The 17,448-nt window shown below is 35.1% G+C and overlaps 1 protein-coding gene across 4 annotated transcripts in view; it reads left to right on the top strand.

Moving 5' to 3' along the window:
• Nucleotides 1–17,448, top strand: part of FASTKD1 (FAST kinase domains 1) — a 45,700-nt gene that overhangs the window by 3,752 nt on the left and 24,500 nt on the right. For 2 of the 4 annotated variants that reach the window (XM_072961123.1, XM_006213972.4), the window contains exons 1-4: nucleotides 6,475–6,567; nucleotides 7,429–7,948; nucleotides 9,911–9,979; nucleotides 17,194–17,319. In XM_072961123.1, the coding sequence (XP_072817224.1) occupies nucleotides 7,614–7,948; nucleotides 9,911–9,979; nucleotides 17,194–17,319 (530 nt within the window). In that variant the 5' untranslated portion in view covers nucleotides 6,475–6,567; nucleotides 7,429–7,613. Of the gene's footprint in view, nucleotides 1–6,474; nucleotides 6,673–7,428; nucleotides 7,949–9,910; nucleotides 9,980–17,193; nucleotides 17,320–17,448 lie in introns of those variants that run through there. The other 2 variants (XM_015247717.3, XM_072961122.1) reach the window with 2 other exon arrangements.

Here is a 17,448-nt window from a genome sequence, read left to right as displayed (position 1 = left end):
GAGTAGCTCCATACATTTTTACAACGTGAACATACAGGTGTGACTTCCACTAGATTAAGACATAGAGCAATATCAGCATCTAAGAAGTCCACTTCATGTTCCCACCCAATAGTTCTTTCATCCCTCCCTCCTGCACCCAATAATCCTATCACCTCACCCTCCCTGATCCCTACCAAAGATAGACTAATTGGAGTTCCATCAACATACATTAGTTTTGTCTGTTTTTGAAACATGAATGGAATTAGGCATATGTATTTATTTGTGGCTGGCTTTTTTGCTCAATGTTGTGTTTGTGAGAAGTATGATGATGAATTGACTCACATGATTATGAAGGCTAAGAAGTCTCACAGTCTGCTGTCTGCAAGCTGGAGACCCTGGAAAGCTGGTGGTGTAATTCCAGTTCAAGTTCAAGAACCAGGGGAGCTGATGATGAAAGTCCCAATTTAAGGGCAGAAGACCAGTGTCCAAACTCACATAGCCAGGTGGGAAGCAAAAAGGGTGAGTTCCTCTTTCTGGTGCTTTCTTGATCTGTTAAGGCCCTCCATGGATTAGATAATGCCCACCCACATTAGTGAGTCCACCAATTCATATGCTAGTCTAATCTAGAAACACCCTCAAAAACACACCTAAAAATAATGCTTAATCTGGGTAGCCCTTGGCCCAGTCAAGTTGATATATAAAATGAACAATCACAATGGGCATTGCACAATTATTCCCTTCCACTTTACATGGATATTTGTGTTGTTTTTGAGTTCTAGCTATTATGAAAAAAGTTTTTATGAACATTCTTGTGTTGTTATACAGAGCACATATATTTTGCATATATATGTTGGAAATATACCTCAGAATGGAATTGTTAGATCTTTGGGTATGGGTAGGATCAGCTTTCGTAGATACTGCCAATGAGTTTTCTGAAGTGGTTGTAAAATACTCTTATTGTACGTGCCTTTTGATTCTAGTATTAGAGTTCTCATGTGCAAAGAAACCCAGCTTGAAGTAGCTTAGGTAAAATTGGGAATATATTGCTTCATGAAGCAAAACTGTTGGACAATGTGGTGGCTTTAAAAACATGTCCATAAATTCTTTAATGTGACTTCTAATGACTAAGGCAAAATGACAGTTTGTGATTTTAGAGACTAGGTCATAAAAGGCATTTTGATTTCCTCCTTGCTATGTACATACACTCTTGGAACACTCACTTTAGGGGAAATCAGCTGCCATGTCATGAAGACACTCAAACCGACTATGGAGAGGCCCTTGTGGCAAGAAACAGGCTTCCTGGCAAAAACCATAGAGGAAGTGAAGCCTCCTGCCAACAGCCAAGTGAATGAGCCATTTGGAAACAATCCTCCAGCCTCAGTCAAGCCTTCAGATGACTGTTGACATCTGACTTCAATTACATGAGAAACTGTGAGCCGGAACTACTCAGCTAAGCTACATCCAAATTTCTGATCCACAGAAACTGTGGGATAATGAATGTTATTTAATGTTAATTAAGTTTGGGGATGATATACAGCAATGTATAACCAATACAGAGAAGAAAAAAAAATAGATGGAATGTGATGAAAGTTCTCTCTTGTCTAATTCTACCTACCTATTTTTTTGGCTTCATTCTCTTGACTGACTTCTTCAAGAGACTACCTCACATCTTAATAATCTGAGTCTCTGCCAGCTCCAATTATAAAATGCCAGAGAAGTCTTTGATGAGTGTTGCAGCAACAGCTCTAAAATTTGTGCTTCCATTTACATAGCGAGGAGTGTCACTGGGAAATGTCTGTCCTGCTAAGAACTATGCATCTAAGTAAGGATATGTGAATACTCATTAATGGAAAGTGAGTGAAACTGCTGTGTATTACATCCAGACCAAGATGTTTATCAAGCATTATTCTTTTTCCATGTCCTCTCTTCCTTTTTTTGTCAGCTGAATTGAGTACTTTAAGGCCTTCTGTGGACTATGAAAGAAACCTAATGCCCTGAATCTTTACGTGGAGAAAAGTCCTCCACTGACCAGGAATACCCACATTGGAATGTGATGTGATTGAGAAATCAAATTCTGTAGGTTAAGCCACTGACATTTGGCTTTATTCATTACAGCAGATAACATTACCCATCTAATAGGCCATGGGCCTAAAGTGCTAGATTTGGCCTAACCTGGGTTATTTCAGTCTTTGCATTGTGAAGAGTGGCGTCTGATACCAAAAGAGGAGAAATAGGTGGGCTGGGCTACTATAATTAACTCACCTTTAGTTTAGAATAATGAAAAATTTTGCTTCTACCCATAGGTGGATAAACTTGTGCTTGTTCTAATTTTCTACCAATATTATGTTTCACTTAAAAAAAAAGCACACCTGTTGTCACATACATTTTACAGTAATATAAGCAACTGTAAAAATTTGAACATTCTATAGAGGTATAAAATTAATTGCCCCTAACCCTTTCCAATTCCATTTCTTTAAGGTATTCAATGATACATTCTCTGTCCCTATACTAACATTAAAAACCCTTATTTAATATCTGTAATTCTCTTCCTTTCACAAAAATGAGATCACATCACATGTATTACTTTGAAATTTGCTTTTGTTTGCATAAAAATTATTATGAACATCTTCTTTTGATATCTATAGACCATTCTATAGTATGGATATGCTACTATAAGTTATCCGGCCATTCTCCTATTGGACATTTCAGTTGTTTCAAGTTTTGGTTAATACAAATAATACTGTAATAAACATCCTTTTACATATATCCTTATATATTGATGTTTATAAATCTGTAGGAAACACAGCCAGAAGTGAGATTATCCAGTCTCAAATACATTTTAATCATGTCATGGAGGGCCATGAAAGGTATCCTGAAAGGTTGTGGCACTTCAGGGTTGTATGAAAGTGGCTGTTTTCTCCCATGGAAGTTGTTTTCAATCTTTTTAGTTTTTGCCAATTTAATGGGTGAAAGAATGGTACATTTGTATTTTGTAATTTCCTGATTACCGGTGAGGCTGGTCATTTTTCTTTGAATCCTTTTTTAAAATTGTAGTGAAATAGGCAAAACATAAAATTTACTATCTTAACCATCTTAGAGTGTACAGTTCAGTAGTGTTAAGTCCATTCACATTAAGTACATTCGCAACCAATCTCCAGAACTCTTTTTGTCTTTCAAAACTGCAACCCTGTACCCATTAAGCAACTCCTCATTACCTCTTGCCCCCAACCTCTGACAGCCACTGTTCTACTTTCTGTTTCTATGAATTTGACTACTCTCTGTTCCTAAAATAAGTGGACTCATACAATATTCATTCTTTTGTGTCTGGCTTATTTCAGCTAGCATAGTGTCTTCAAGGTTCATTTATGTTGTAGCATGTGTGAGAATTTTCTCCCTTTTTAATAAAATTTCATTATATGTATATATGACATTGTCATTATTGACTCATATGCCAACGGACACTTAGGTTGCTTCCACCTTTTGGCTATTGAAAATAATGCTGTACCATTGGTGCACCACTGATGTACCATTTGTGTACAAATATCTCTTCAAGTTCCTGCTTTCAGTTCTTTTGAGTTAATACCCAGGAGTAGAATTCCTAGATTACATGATAATTCTGTGTTTAATTTTTTGAGGACTCATCATACTGTTTTCCATAGTGGCTGCTCCATTTTATATTTCCATCAGCAATACACAAGCGTTCCAATTACTCCACATCCTTATCAACACTTATTATTTTCTGATAGTTTGATAATAGCCATCCTCTTGGGTGTGAAGTGGTATCTCATGGTAGTTTTGATTTTCATTTTTTCATGTGCCTGTGGCCATGGAGAAAGGCCTATTCAAGTCCTTTGCCCATTAAAAAATTTTTTTGGTCATTGAGTTGGGTGAGTTCTTTATATAGTCTGGGTATTAATCCTTTATCAGTTATATCATTTGCAAATATTTTCTCCCATTCTGTGGGTTGCCTTTTCACTCTGTTGACTGTTCTTTGATGCATACAAGTTTTTAATTCTGATGAAATCAAATTAATCTATTTTTTTCTCTTGGTGCTATTGGTATTATATCCAACAAACACATTCCTTACTGACAGAATTACTCCAGGAGAAAAAAAGCATTCAAGTTAATTTGTAAGGGAAAAAAAGGTTCCCGACATTGGGGAAACTGATTTGATGTTTGTAGCTAAACCTCAATGTTATTTCAAACTAATCTTACACATTTTAAAGCATACCGTGCTCCTGTTGGAATAAACAATCTCATAGAATATTGAGATCAGACAGGGTCATTGTGCAACACAAAATACCCAGGATTCCCCTCTTGCTAAGTGAGTAAATGCTATGTCTTTACCAATTTCAGCTTTATTCCTCCTTTACTCTGCCTTCCCTATAGTTAACATTTATTAAGGTGCCCAATCATAGAATTGCCCTGTTTCCTAACAACACTCAAGATAGAACAAACCTCTTCTTCCTTATACTCTCCCCAAAATTGCCTAACCAAAGCCCTAATCCTATAATAAATTCTTTCTAATACTCTTTTACTGAGCTGCCAAATGGTTTTCTACGATGTTCATTTTCTCTGAGCTGCAACAAGTAATCCATCAACTGCAGGTTTTTGCTGTTTTTTTGGCTGAAGGACATTGACATTTGTTAGGAGGAAATTTAGAGCTACCTTTTATTAACCACTTATTAGCCCTTGTAAAAGATACTTCTTTATGATTTAAATCGTTAGCTAAAACGCAATTCTGTGTCTGTGGATTTAAATTATTACCTAAATTTTGTTCTCAGGTGTGATTTGTATATAACTACATATGTTATGAATGTCCGAGGCTGCAAGTAGAGAAAAGTCACTAACAGTGACTAAACAAAAAGGATTTTATTTTCTTACACAAATGATTCCAGAGGGAGGTAAGCTGCTGGCATTTGTTCCTTAGGCTGGTCTCCTTACAATTCCACAAATGGATGAGAAGGAGACAAGCAGCCCCCAGCAAGTGAAGAAACCACCCTGTCATTATCATTTAGGCTTTATTGTTTCCAGGAGCTGGTCTGGCACTCATAGCTTACCTGGGGTATTCTGTTGAGCGTAATTGCACAGACTAACATGGGACAAGGTCACTCTCTGACTGTGATGGGTCAAGCCAAAAACAAGACCATTTGATAATCACATCTGAATTAACACAAAAACAGAACTTTGTCCAAATCACAGAAAATGATCAAACATCCACCTGTCTTAGCTAATGTGAGTGGTTACGGCTTCTTTACCAATTATAGCTTTAAGTTCATTTCATTCCTTCTGCCTTCTAAAGTTTGTTAAGATACTCAATAATGGGGGGGTAGAGGGTGGGAAGGGATAGACTGGGATTTCAAAATTGTAGAATAGATAAACAAGATTACACTGTATAGCACAGGGAAATATACACAAAATGTTATGATAAATAACAGAGAAAAAAATGTGACAATGAGTGTGTATATGTCCATGAATGACTGAAAAATTGTGCTGAACACTGGAATTTGACACAACACTAAAATGATTATGAATCAATAAAAAATGTAAAAAAAAAAAGATACTCAATAATGTCTTCACAGCCTCCAATCTAGAGAAAAGTCCTTCTTAAACCTCTCTAAAATCACTTAACACAAGGCTGAATACTATAATATGTTCCTTCTAACACTTTCTTGACACCCGTTAGGATGTGTTCTGCTTCATTGCAACCAGCCAGTAATCCCAACTTTGTTTAACTCTAGGTGTACTCCTGGTGGTCTTTGACTCAAGGGCCTTGACACAGTTCATGCTCAGTCTTATCTCTATGCTTTTTCTCACATTTATTCTAGAATTCCTTCTATTCTGTGTATTCAGATCAACCTCCATTTTCATAGTTGTTAGTATCAGTAGATCTGGTTCCAAACAGCCTTAATCAGTGCTCTGTGATTAGTGGTTGCCTAGGTGTGGGAGGTGTGGGGCAAGTGACTGCTAAATGGTACAGGGTTTCTTTTTGGAGTTATAAAAATATTCTAAAATTGATTGTGGTAACGTTCCATGACTCTGAGTTTTAAAAAGCCATTGAATTGTATACTGTAGATAAGTGATTTGTATGTTGTGTAAATAATTTCACAATAAAGCTGTTTTAAAAAAACCCTGTGGTCTAAGACTGGTACCTGCCTGCCACTACACAAGCGCAGAAATCTGAGAGAAGAGTTTAGATGCTTTCATAGCCATTTGATAATTTCATACATGTTGTATAAGAAACAAAAATCTGTACGTGTCTTTTCCATGTTTAAGTTTTCAAATTTCACTTTTCTATATATTCATTTCTATTGAATATTATAAAAGTATAAATCTTCCACGGACTGGGCGAAAACCTCATGGAGTTGAGAAACATGGACCTTAAGGGCCTATCATTTCAACAGTTTAAGATGTGCGGCCCACGTCTCTCTCAAAGAGGAACTACAATGCCCAGAATTCCCCCAAGCACGTAAGCACGTCTCTTCCTCGCCGCGACGTCCTCTGGGGCATGTAGTGCGTGTCTCTGGCCGCGCACGCTGCGCTCTCCCGGCGTTTTTCCTGGTTTGGACGGACACCCGCAGAGGAAAGGTGATGTCTCTCGAGGAAAGGCGAAAACCTCTGGGATATGAGGGAGTCATGAATGACAAAACCGGGCCTGTTGCGTCCCTTGCTGAGGGACCAGGAATAGTCGAGGTCTGAGCCTTCATAAGCAGCCTTCCCCGCGAACCTTCAGAAAAGTACCCAAGGCGCTGAGGGACAAAGTCAGGGCCGGGTAGACAGGTTTTTTTTTTTTTTTTTTTTTTTTTTTTTTGCAGCCAGCACGTTTTTGGGCCCGGGACACACGGTTCGGCTGAGACCTAAAGGCCTCCTTCCGGGTATTGGGTTTTCCGGAGTGCGGAGGACTAGGGCTGGGCTGAGACTACATTAATTCTCTCGGCACTACTGTGTGCCAAGGACGGACCGTGCCTGCCATTTGCAAGGGTGTCGCTGTTAACCCTACACTGTATCTGTTCAGAGCTGGTGGTACCCATCTCTCATTTATAGTCCCAAGGTACCCCCTCCCCCCTTTTAGTTAAGTGCCTTCCGCAAGGTCACTTAGCTGAGGGGGAGTTAAAATCTTGGTATTCTAACCGCTGAGCTGCTTCCACTTTAATTTGTGGACAGATTTCAGACTCTTGAAGATGCTTTGCGCAGGTTTTTGTGTATGTTGCGACCCAGGTCGGCTTGGCTCAGAATGTAGTACTGATTGTCACAAAGTAGCCAATATTGTCTCATCGTTTTTTCTTGTGAACAGACAAGCTGGCATAGCCATAGAGAGGATTATGAGTCTTGGTTTGTTGATGTAGTCTGTAGTTAATGCAGCAAAAACTTGTTACTTTAATTAGAATTTTGGAGTTAATTTCATATTGATAATATACACATAACCACGTTAAACCAATTTCTTTACAGAAGCTGCATATTGGAATGGATTTGGAGTCATCATAATGGAAACAAAAAACATGAAGGAAAAACAGTTATTTTTATACCACCGTATTATTGCACATGGCTGCTAGTCGCAGAAAGTTTTCTTTACCTAAGAAAATTATGATGTAAATGAAAAGATACTTTTCCCCTCTAAACTCATTGTTTCCAGTATGCTTCGCCTACGAGCTATTTGTCCATTCTCTTGGAGGGTGTTTCATTTTCGACTCTTGAGTTCTGAACCATTAATTAGCCAGATGAATAAGTGTACAGATGAAGAGCAAATATTTGATCTTATTGAAAAAAACAAAGCCATACTTTCTGAAAAGCAAGTGGGATGTGCCTTCAGTATACTTTGGCAGTTTCAAAAGCAGACTGTCAGCTTGTCAAAAAATGTAAAACGTATCAGAGACCATCCCCAGTTTCTTACTCTTCGTAATTTAACTACAGCTAAAATGGAATTCATGAATGATGATACCCTGGTTAATGTGTTGTACATCACACAACAGTAAGTAATGTACTTTTAGATTTTATAGAAATGATTGTAGTTTATATTTTGACTTTCTAAAAATTTATTTAAAATGAAAAACAATGTGTTTTTTTTTTCCTGTAAATAGTTTTTCTGATCGTCTAATATTTTAAAACTATTTAGAGGATATTATTTGGTTATGGTAATCATTTCTCAGTGTGTATGTATATCAAAACAGTACACTGTACCAACTAAAAATAGATCATTTTTATTCATTAATCATACATCAGTAAAGCTGGGGAAAATTTAAAAAGAAAAGAAATTTTACATTGTTTGCAACGAAATCCAGCCTTCAGAAGAACTGGATTCCCTTAAGGAAGGATTCAGCGACTACATAAAGGAAAAAAAAAAAATACAGAGGTTACAACTGATCTGTTTACTAGTCTTATTGGTGGAAAGTATCCAACCTAGGAAGGTATTTAAGTAGCTATAGATATCAGCCTTGCACAAAACAGAGATACAGCTGTTTTTATTAGGTAGACAACATATATAGGAAAGGGACTTAAGGGTTTACTTATTTGGGGGATTGGTGTTAGACTGAAAAAGAATGTGTCTCCTCCTTTTGGGTGGTCTTTCTCAGATTGCAAAGTTTTTTCTCTGAGGTACATCATGAGATGGTCAAGATAATCAGTTTTGCTTTCTCAGTGGTCATAATAGTGTGGAAAATGCTGAATCAGACAAAATTAAACAGATCTTTATTGTAGGACTCTTCAGAGTCTTTGGTATGCTAATGTATATTGTGAATCTCTAAGTTGGGGGTTTCCAGACTCCTTTAACCACAAAACATGTTGAACACCTCACAAGAATACTGCCTAGATGGAGAATGGTGCTTTTTGACGATTTGCCTAAAAACCATCTTTCTATGTATCCTCCTAAGTCATATTTTAGTAAGGAAAGGATTTTAGGAGTAAAATACAATTTTGTTTTCAAGTTTTTTAAACAGTATGTAGTTCGATTTTGTTTCATGACTCAACTTGAAAGTCTTTGACTTTTAGTAGACAAATAACATAGGCTCAACATTATAAAGATGTTGAAGTCAGTTAAAAAGATATTTTTTTTAAGTACAATATATATATGGCTTAATTATATAGAGAAAATATCTCTTGTTGGCAAAGGTATATGCTTTGCATTGTTAGCGAAGGAACTGCTATATGCTTCTGGTAGTGCAGTATGTATCAAGAACTATAAAAATACCCTTGCGACCCAATAATTTTGCTTCTAAGATTTACCATAAGAAAGTGATCTGAGATACATGTAAAGATTCTTGCACATGCTTATTCATCCTAGTATTGCTTATAATATTAAAAAACTAAGATTTTAGTAAGTAGCTGAGTATTTAAGTAATATATTCATATAATGAATGTTATACAACCATTAAAAACCATGTTTTGAAGAATATATAATGATATGAGCAAATGCCCACAATATAATGTTAACTTACTGAAAAACGGGGATAAAAATACAAAAGAAGTATGTATATTTTATATGTGTGTGGAAAAATAACTGGAAAGAAGTTCTTCAAATTAATGATGGTGTGGATATTTATGAGTAGCAGAATTATAAATGATTTTATTACCCTATTAAAGTTTTTCTTTATTTTACAAACTTTCTCCTATAAAAATATTTTTACAATCAGAGCAAAGTAGTACATATTTATTTGTACTTTTAACATAAAATATATCATTGAACATTTTCATTGTTCAGTAGAGGGTATTGAAATGAACAGATGAAAGGATAAGAAGGGCACTGGGTAAAGTATAGGTGTTTTGTTACATTGTACCAAGAAATCAGAATACTAAAATGGGAGCAGATCAGAAACAAGGACTGTGTAAGAGTATAACTTGAGGTTCCCTTTTGCATTATAATTCTTACTGCATGTGTATTTTTAATACTTTTAAAATGTTTATGTATGGAAAATTATTTTCTCTTGATTTTTTTGAGGTTTGGTGTTGAGGTCCATGACCCACTAGTTGAAGCACTAGTTACAGAAGCATGGAGAAGACTGGAAAGGCAAGTACTCTGCGTTTATCAACTAAGATCAGGGTTATCCTGTTCAGGGTTAGCATAGTGAAATCTTGTAGGGAAGGAATGGGGAGCTGCTGCCTAACTATCAAGCTTCATTGAAAAACAAAAATGTATTTAAACTCAATTTAGTTCGAGGGTTTTTTTAACTGTGTAAAGTGTTTTTTTTTTTTAGCATAATGAAATCTTGCAGAAAAAGAATGGGAAATGTATTTTTTCCTTAAGAGAGAAAGAAGAGTATTTCAAATATTCCTCTTTAAGATTGGGGAATGTAGTATGGTTTTAATCATATACAATTAATCAAAATATAAGATGGAGTCACAGCTATTCATGGACTAGGCTTTTTGAATCTTCTTTTCTGGAAGAGTTCTACTTTAGAAAGAAAAAAATTCTGAGTGATAGGCTGTCAATAAAAACCTACCTGTAACTATCTTTTGTTGAGGGTGAGGAGAATAATCTTAGTCCTTTTATGAGCAATTCATACTGGAGTTTTTCCTCCTTATCCAAGGGTAATTGATTCTAGGACCCTTTCGGATACCAAAATCCAGGAATGCTCAAGTCCGTTACATAAAATGGTACAGTATTTGCATGTAACCTATACACTTCCTCCCGTATACTATAAGTCATCTCTAGGTTACTTATAATACCTAATACAGTGAAAATGCTATGTAAATAATTGTTCAGTACGTGGGAAATTCAAGTTGTGCTTTTTTGAAACTTTCTGGGATTTTGTTTTTTTAACTGAATATTTTCAATTTGCCCTTGGTTGAATCCGTAGATTTGGTACCCTTAGGATATGGAGGGTCGACTGTACTGGATTTTAGGGGGTTAGAGTTGGTCACTCTTGATAAAAGCTTAAAACCTTTTTCTTCAAAGCAGCCTTAAGTGTTCTGTGTATTATGCATCTTGAGCAAATCAGTTGTAGGATAGATGCTTCTTTTTTTTGGTTTTACTATCTACTAGTTAAACAATTAAATTACAAATGTACAATTGTGCTTCCCAGTGAATCAGACATTTCTTTTAAATTTTTCTTCATTTCAGAATAGCTCAGATAATGACTTTGTACTGTATGTTTTTTAAATTTGTAGCAGTAGTTTTATTATAATACTAAGTTATAAACATTTTAAAATCCGTAATTTGTATTCCATATATACAATTCTAATAGAATCATAGAATAAGTGTTAATTTCTGATATTTTTATAGTCACAGTGACCTATGATATTTATTTTTTGTTACTACAGTAGTGGTAAGCAACTGATTTTGCTAAAATATCTATGAATTTGTTATATATAGTTTATATATTATTATATATAATATATATAATAATATAATTATTATATAGTTTATAATAATTCAAATAGGATAGATTATTATGAATTAGCACTATATGATGGATCATAGCAAGGATAGTTAACATATATTTGAAATTCAAATTTAAAAGCCTCTTTATTATGGAAGATTTTAAATATTTACAGAAGTAGAGAGATGAGTATAATGAAGTCCCATGTGCCCATCATCCTTCAACAGTTACCAACATGTTTCAGTCTTATTTTGTCTAGATCACCTCTAATTCCTTCCCTACCCTTCAGTACAGTTTAAATTATTATATCATTTCATTGCTAATTAACCTTAGTATGTATTTCTGAGAAACAAAAAGCAGTCTTTAAAAAAATATATAATCACATAGCTATTATTATACCTACAAAAATGAATCCTTATTCCTTACTATCACCTGATAACTGGTCTGAGTTCAAATTTCCTTGATTGTTTTATAAAGAAAGATCTTTTTTTTTCACATTTTATGAATGGACTTTATTAAAAACAATAAAATTACATGCAGTTGACATTGTCCTAGGAAATCCAATCTATATGCTATGTGTTTCTACGGCAACCAAGAAATATGACGTGGTTAAGTCATGCACCTTATTCTCTAGTATAATTCATTTCTTACCATTTCTTTTTTTTTTTAACTTTTTTTTATTGATTTATAGTCAATTTACAATGTTGTGTCAAATTCCAGTGTAGAGCACAATTTTTCAGTTACACATGAAGATACATATATTCATTGTCAATTTTTTTTTCACTGTGAGCTACCACAAGATCTTGTATATATTTCCCTGTGTTATACAGTATAATCTTGTTTATCTATCCTGCATATGCCTGTCAGTATCTACAAATTTTGAAATCCTAGTCTGTCCCTTCCCACCCCCCTGCCCCCTTGGTAACCACAAGTTTATATTCTATGTCTGTGAGTCTGTTTCTGTTTTGTATTTATGTTCTTTTTTTTTAGATTGCGTTCCCACCCCCCTGCCCCCTTGGTAACCACAAGTTTATATTCTATGTCTGTGAGTCTGTTTCTGTTTTGTATTTATGTTCTTTTTTTTTAGATTGCGCATATGAGCAATCTCATATGGTATTTTTCTTTCTCTTTCTGGCTTACTTCACTTAGAATGACATTCTCCAGGGACATCCATGTTGCTGCAAATTGCATTATGTTGTCATTTTTAATGGCTGAATAGCATTCCATTGTATAAATATACCACAACTTCCTTATCCAGTCATCTGTTGATGGACATTTAGGCTGTTTCCATGTCTTGGCTATTGTAAATAGTGCTGCTATGAACATTGGGGTGCAGGTGTCATCCTGAAGTAGGGTTCCTTCTGGATATATGCCCAGGAGTGGGATGGCTGGGTCATATGGTAAGTCTATTCCTCATCTTTTGAGGAATCTCCCTACTGTTTTCCACAGTGGCTGCACCAAGCTGCATTCCCACCAGCAGTGTAGGAGGGTTCCCTTTTCTCCACAGCCTCTCCAGCATTTGTCATTTGTGGACTTTTGAATGATGGCCATTCTGACTGATGTGAGGTGATACCTCATTGTAGTTTTGATTTGCATTTCTCTGATAATTAGTGATATTGAGCATTTTTTCATGTGCCTATTGATATTTGTATTTCTTCCTTGGAGAATTGCTTGTTTAGGTCTTCTGCCCATTTTTGGTTTGTGTTGTTTGTTTTTTTCTTATTAAGTCATATGAGCTGCTTATATATTCTGGAGATCAGCCTTTGTTGGTTTCATCATTTGCAAAAATTTTCTCCCATTCTGTAGGTTGTCGTTTTATTTTACTTATGGTTTCCTTTGCTTTGCAGAAGCTTGTAAGTTTTATTAGGTCACATTTGTTTATTCTTGCTTTTATTTCTATTGCTTGGGTACACTGCCCTAGGAGAACATTTTTGAGATGTATATGAGATAATGTTTGCCTATATTTTCTTCTAGGAGGTTGATTGTATCTTGTCTTTTGTTTAAGTCTTTGATCCATTTTGAGTTTATTTTTGTGTATGGTGTAAGGGAGTGTTCTAGCTTCATTGGTTTACATGCTGCTGTCCAGTTTTCCCAACACCATTTGATGAAGAGACTGTCTTTATTCCATTGTACATTCTTGCCTCCTTTGTCGAAGATTAGTTGACCGAAAGTTTGTGGGTTCACTTCTGGGCTCTCTCTTCTGTTCCATTGGTCCATATGTCTGTTTTTGTACCAATACCATGCTTTCTTGATGACTGTAGCTCTGTAGTAGTGTCTGAAGCCTGGGAGAGTTATTCCTCCAGTCTCTTTCTTTTTCTTCAGCAATGCTTTGGCAATTCTAGGTCTTTTGTGGTTCCATATAAATTTTATTATAATTTGTTTAGCTCTGTGAAATACATCCTGGGTAATTTGATAGGGATTGCATTAAATCTGTTGATTGCCTTGGGCAGTGTGACCATTTTAACAATATTGATTCTTCCAATCCAGGAGCATGGGATATCTTTCCATTTTTTAAAGTCTTCTTTAATTTCCTTCATCAATGGTTTATAGTTTTCTGTGTATAATTCTTTCACCTCCTTGGTTAGATTTATTCCTAGGTATTTTATTACTTTGGGTGCTATTTTAAAGGGGATTGTTTCTTTACTTTCTTTTTCTTTTGATTCATCATTAGTGTAAAGAAATGCAGCTGATTTTTGAATGTTAATCTTGTAACCTGCTACCTTGCTGAATTCTTCAATCAGCTCTAGTAGTTTTTATGTGGACCTTTTAGGGTTTTCTATACATACTAACATGTCATCAGCGTATAGTGACACTTTTACCTCTTCTTTTCCAATTGGATCCCTTTTATTTCTCTCTTGCCTGATTGCTGTGGCTAGGACTTCCAAGGCTGTGTTGAGTAGGAGTGGTGATAGTGGGCATCCTTGTCTTGTCCCAGATTTTAGTAGGAAGATTTTGAGTTTTTCACTGTTGAGAACTATGCTGGCTGTAGGTTTGTCATATATAGCTTTTATTATGTTGAGATATGTTCCCTCTATGCCCACTTGGTGAGAGTTTTTATCATAAATAGGTGTTAAATTTTATCAAATGGTTTTTCTGCATCTGTTGAGATGATCATGTGGTTTTTGTCCTTTCTCTTGTTGATGTGATGTATTACATTGATTGATTTCCGTATGTTGAACCAGCCTTGTGTCCCTGGGATGAACCCCACTTGGTCATGATGTATAATCTTTTTTATGTGTTGTTGGATTCTATTTGCTAATATTTTGGTGAGGATTTTGGCACCTATATTCATCAGTGATATTGGCCTATAATTCTCTTTTGGTAGTGTCTTTGCCTGGTTTTGGTATCAGGGTGATATGGCTTCATAGAACGAGTTTGGGAGTATTCCCTCCTTTTCAGTCTTTTGAAAGAGTTTGAGAAGGACTGGTATGAGTTCTTCTTTGTATGTTTGGTAGAATTCCCTGGTGAAGCCATCCGCTCCTGGACTTTTATTTGTAGGGAGGTTTTTTATTGCTATTTCGATTTCATTTCTAGTGATCGGTTTGTTCAAGTGGTCAGTTTCTTCTTGATTCAGTCTTAGTGGACAGTATGTTTCCAGAAACTTGTCCATCTCCTCTAGGCCATCCAGTTTGGTTCCATATAGTTTTTCATAATATTTTCGTATGATATTCTATATTTCTATGTTATTTGTTGTAATTTCTCCATTTTCCTTTCTTATTTTGCTAATTTGTGCTCTCTCTTTTTTCTTCTTTGTGAGTTTGGCCAGAGGTTTGTTGATTTTATTTACTTTTTCAAAAAACCAGCTTTTGGTTTGATTGATTTTTTTCTAGATTTTTTTAAATCTCTATTTTATTTATTTCCTCCCTAATCTTTATAATTTCCTTCCTTCTGCTGCCTTTTGGGGTTTTTTTTTCTTCTTTTTCTGGTTCTTTCAGCTGGTGGGTTAAATTGTTTATTTGAGATTGCTCTTCTTTTTTGAGGAAGGCCTGTATCGCTATAAACTTCCCTCTTAGCACTGCCTTTGCTGTGTCCCATAAACTTTGTGTGGTTGTGCTTTCATTTTCATTTGTCTCAAGGTATTTTTTAATTTCAGCTTTGATTTCCTCATTGACCCATTGGTTTTTTAATAGCATATTGTTTAATCTCCATGCTTTCCTTTTTTTCTCCTTTGTTTCTCTGTTGTTAATTTCTAGTTTCATGGCATTGTGGTTGGTAAAGATGCTTGAGATAATTTCTATCTTCGTAAAATTGTTGAGGTTTCTTTTGTGCCCAAGTACATGATCGATCCTGGAAAATGTTCCATGTGCACTTGAAAAGAATGTATATCCTTTTTTGGAGGAGTGTAATGCTCTGTAAATATCCACCAAGTCTAATTTTTCTATTGTATTATTTAATTTTTCTGTTGCCTTATTTATTTTCTGTCTGGAAGATCTGTCTAGTGATGTTAATGTGGTGTTAAAATCTCCAACTATCTCTGTTAGTAATTGTTTTATGTACTTTGGTGCTCCTATATTGGATGTATATATATAAGTGAGTGTAATACTCTTATCTTGTGTCACTCCTTTAATCATTATAAAATGTCCTTCTTTATCTTTCTTTATGGCCTTTGTTTTAAAGTCTATTTTGTCTGAAATCAGTACTGCTACACCTGCTTTTTTGGCTTTTCCATTTGCATGGAATATCCTTTTCCATCCTTTCTCTCTCAATCTGTCCTAATCTCACTAAAGTGGGTCTCTTGTATGCAGCATATTGAAGGTTCTTGCTTTATTATCCAGTCTAAGGCAGTTTGTTTTAAATAAGTATACAGACAAGGTTCACACATTACATTTGCTTGCCATGTTTCCAGTTTCTCTCTTTTTCTAAGTAATCATTTTATTAAAAAATCATACACAGTTATACCAATCATAAATATACATCTTGATGTATTTTCACATACTGAAAATATACTTACACTGTGTAATAGCACCAAGATCAGGACACAGAATATCAGAATTTTCCCAGAAGTTCTTTTCATATTCTCTTCCTGTCACTCCCCACCACCCCACCCTAAGTGACCACTATCTTGGCTTTGTGTATTGTTTGTTTTATGAGGGGGAGTTAATTAGGTTTCTTCATTGATTTTCGCTTGGAGGAGTTACTGGGGATTGAACCCCTGACCTCTTGGGTGCTGAGCATGTGCTCTACCCTTCACTCTTGACTTCTAACATCATAAGTTAGTTTTGTTTTTATAGAAATGGAATCCTATATTAGGAATCTATCTAGTATCTAGTTTATTTGGCTCAACATGTTTTAAAGATTCATCCATGGTATTGCACAATTTGTTCTTTTTTATTGCTGTGTGGTATTCTAGGGGTATGTGCAATTTATTCATTGTACTCTTAATGGACATTGAGATTGTTGATATTTAGCATTTTTTTTTTTTGCTATTATATGTGCTGCTGTGAAATTCGTTATGCTTGTCTTTTAGAGAATTCAAAGTCTTTAAAATCGATAACAATTCTCCTTTCTCTTTTGTCTTACCATTTACTTGTTGAAGATATTGGGTCATTTTTCCCCTATGGAAAAATTCTGAAGTTTTTCATAGCACAGTTGTACTAGTGGTTGTTTTATTTATTAATACACAGCCTTGAATTGAAATTGTTTTGTCACCTCAAAAAATTAATAAGTAAATGATTCAAGTAATTTTGAGTGATTTTTCCCATTTGAAAACCTTTCAGTAGAATTTGGCTTTTTAATACTTAGCATGGGTTGCTTTTATAATAATAATAATCGATGTTTTAGAAAATTTTATTTTATATTAGTAATATATTAGTGTTTTTATTGCTTTTTACTTTCTAACTTTGTATTATGTTTTAAGTGAAAATAAATAGTAATGATCCACTTTGTATATTTCCCTTAATAGGTTTGATATTAATGTGCTATCAAAATTTTCCTCTTGCCTGGCAAATCAACATTTATATTTTAGTCCATTAATGGGAGAAATAGCTGATATTGTAAATAGGAACTTGGAAACCATACAGGACTTAAGGTAAATTTATTTAGGGGTCTTGTGTTATGGTGTACAGAGTCTGGGCTTTGGATGCACACATACTTAGACTTGCTACTCCCTAACTATGTGACTTTAATCTCTTGGAAGTTCACTGTCCTTACCTGTAAA

Source organism: Vicugna pacos, chromosome 5 (genome assembly GCF_048564905.1).
Source record: "Vicugna pacos chromosome 5, VicPac4, whole genome shotgun sequence".
NCBI classification, from domain to species: domain Eukaryota; kingdom Metazoa; phylum Chordata; class Mammalia; order Artiodactyla; family Camelidae; genus Vicugna; species Vicugna pacos.
Note: the sequence above shows the minus strand (reverse complement) of the source record. Positions and strands in the feature narration are given on the sequence as shown.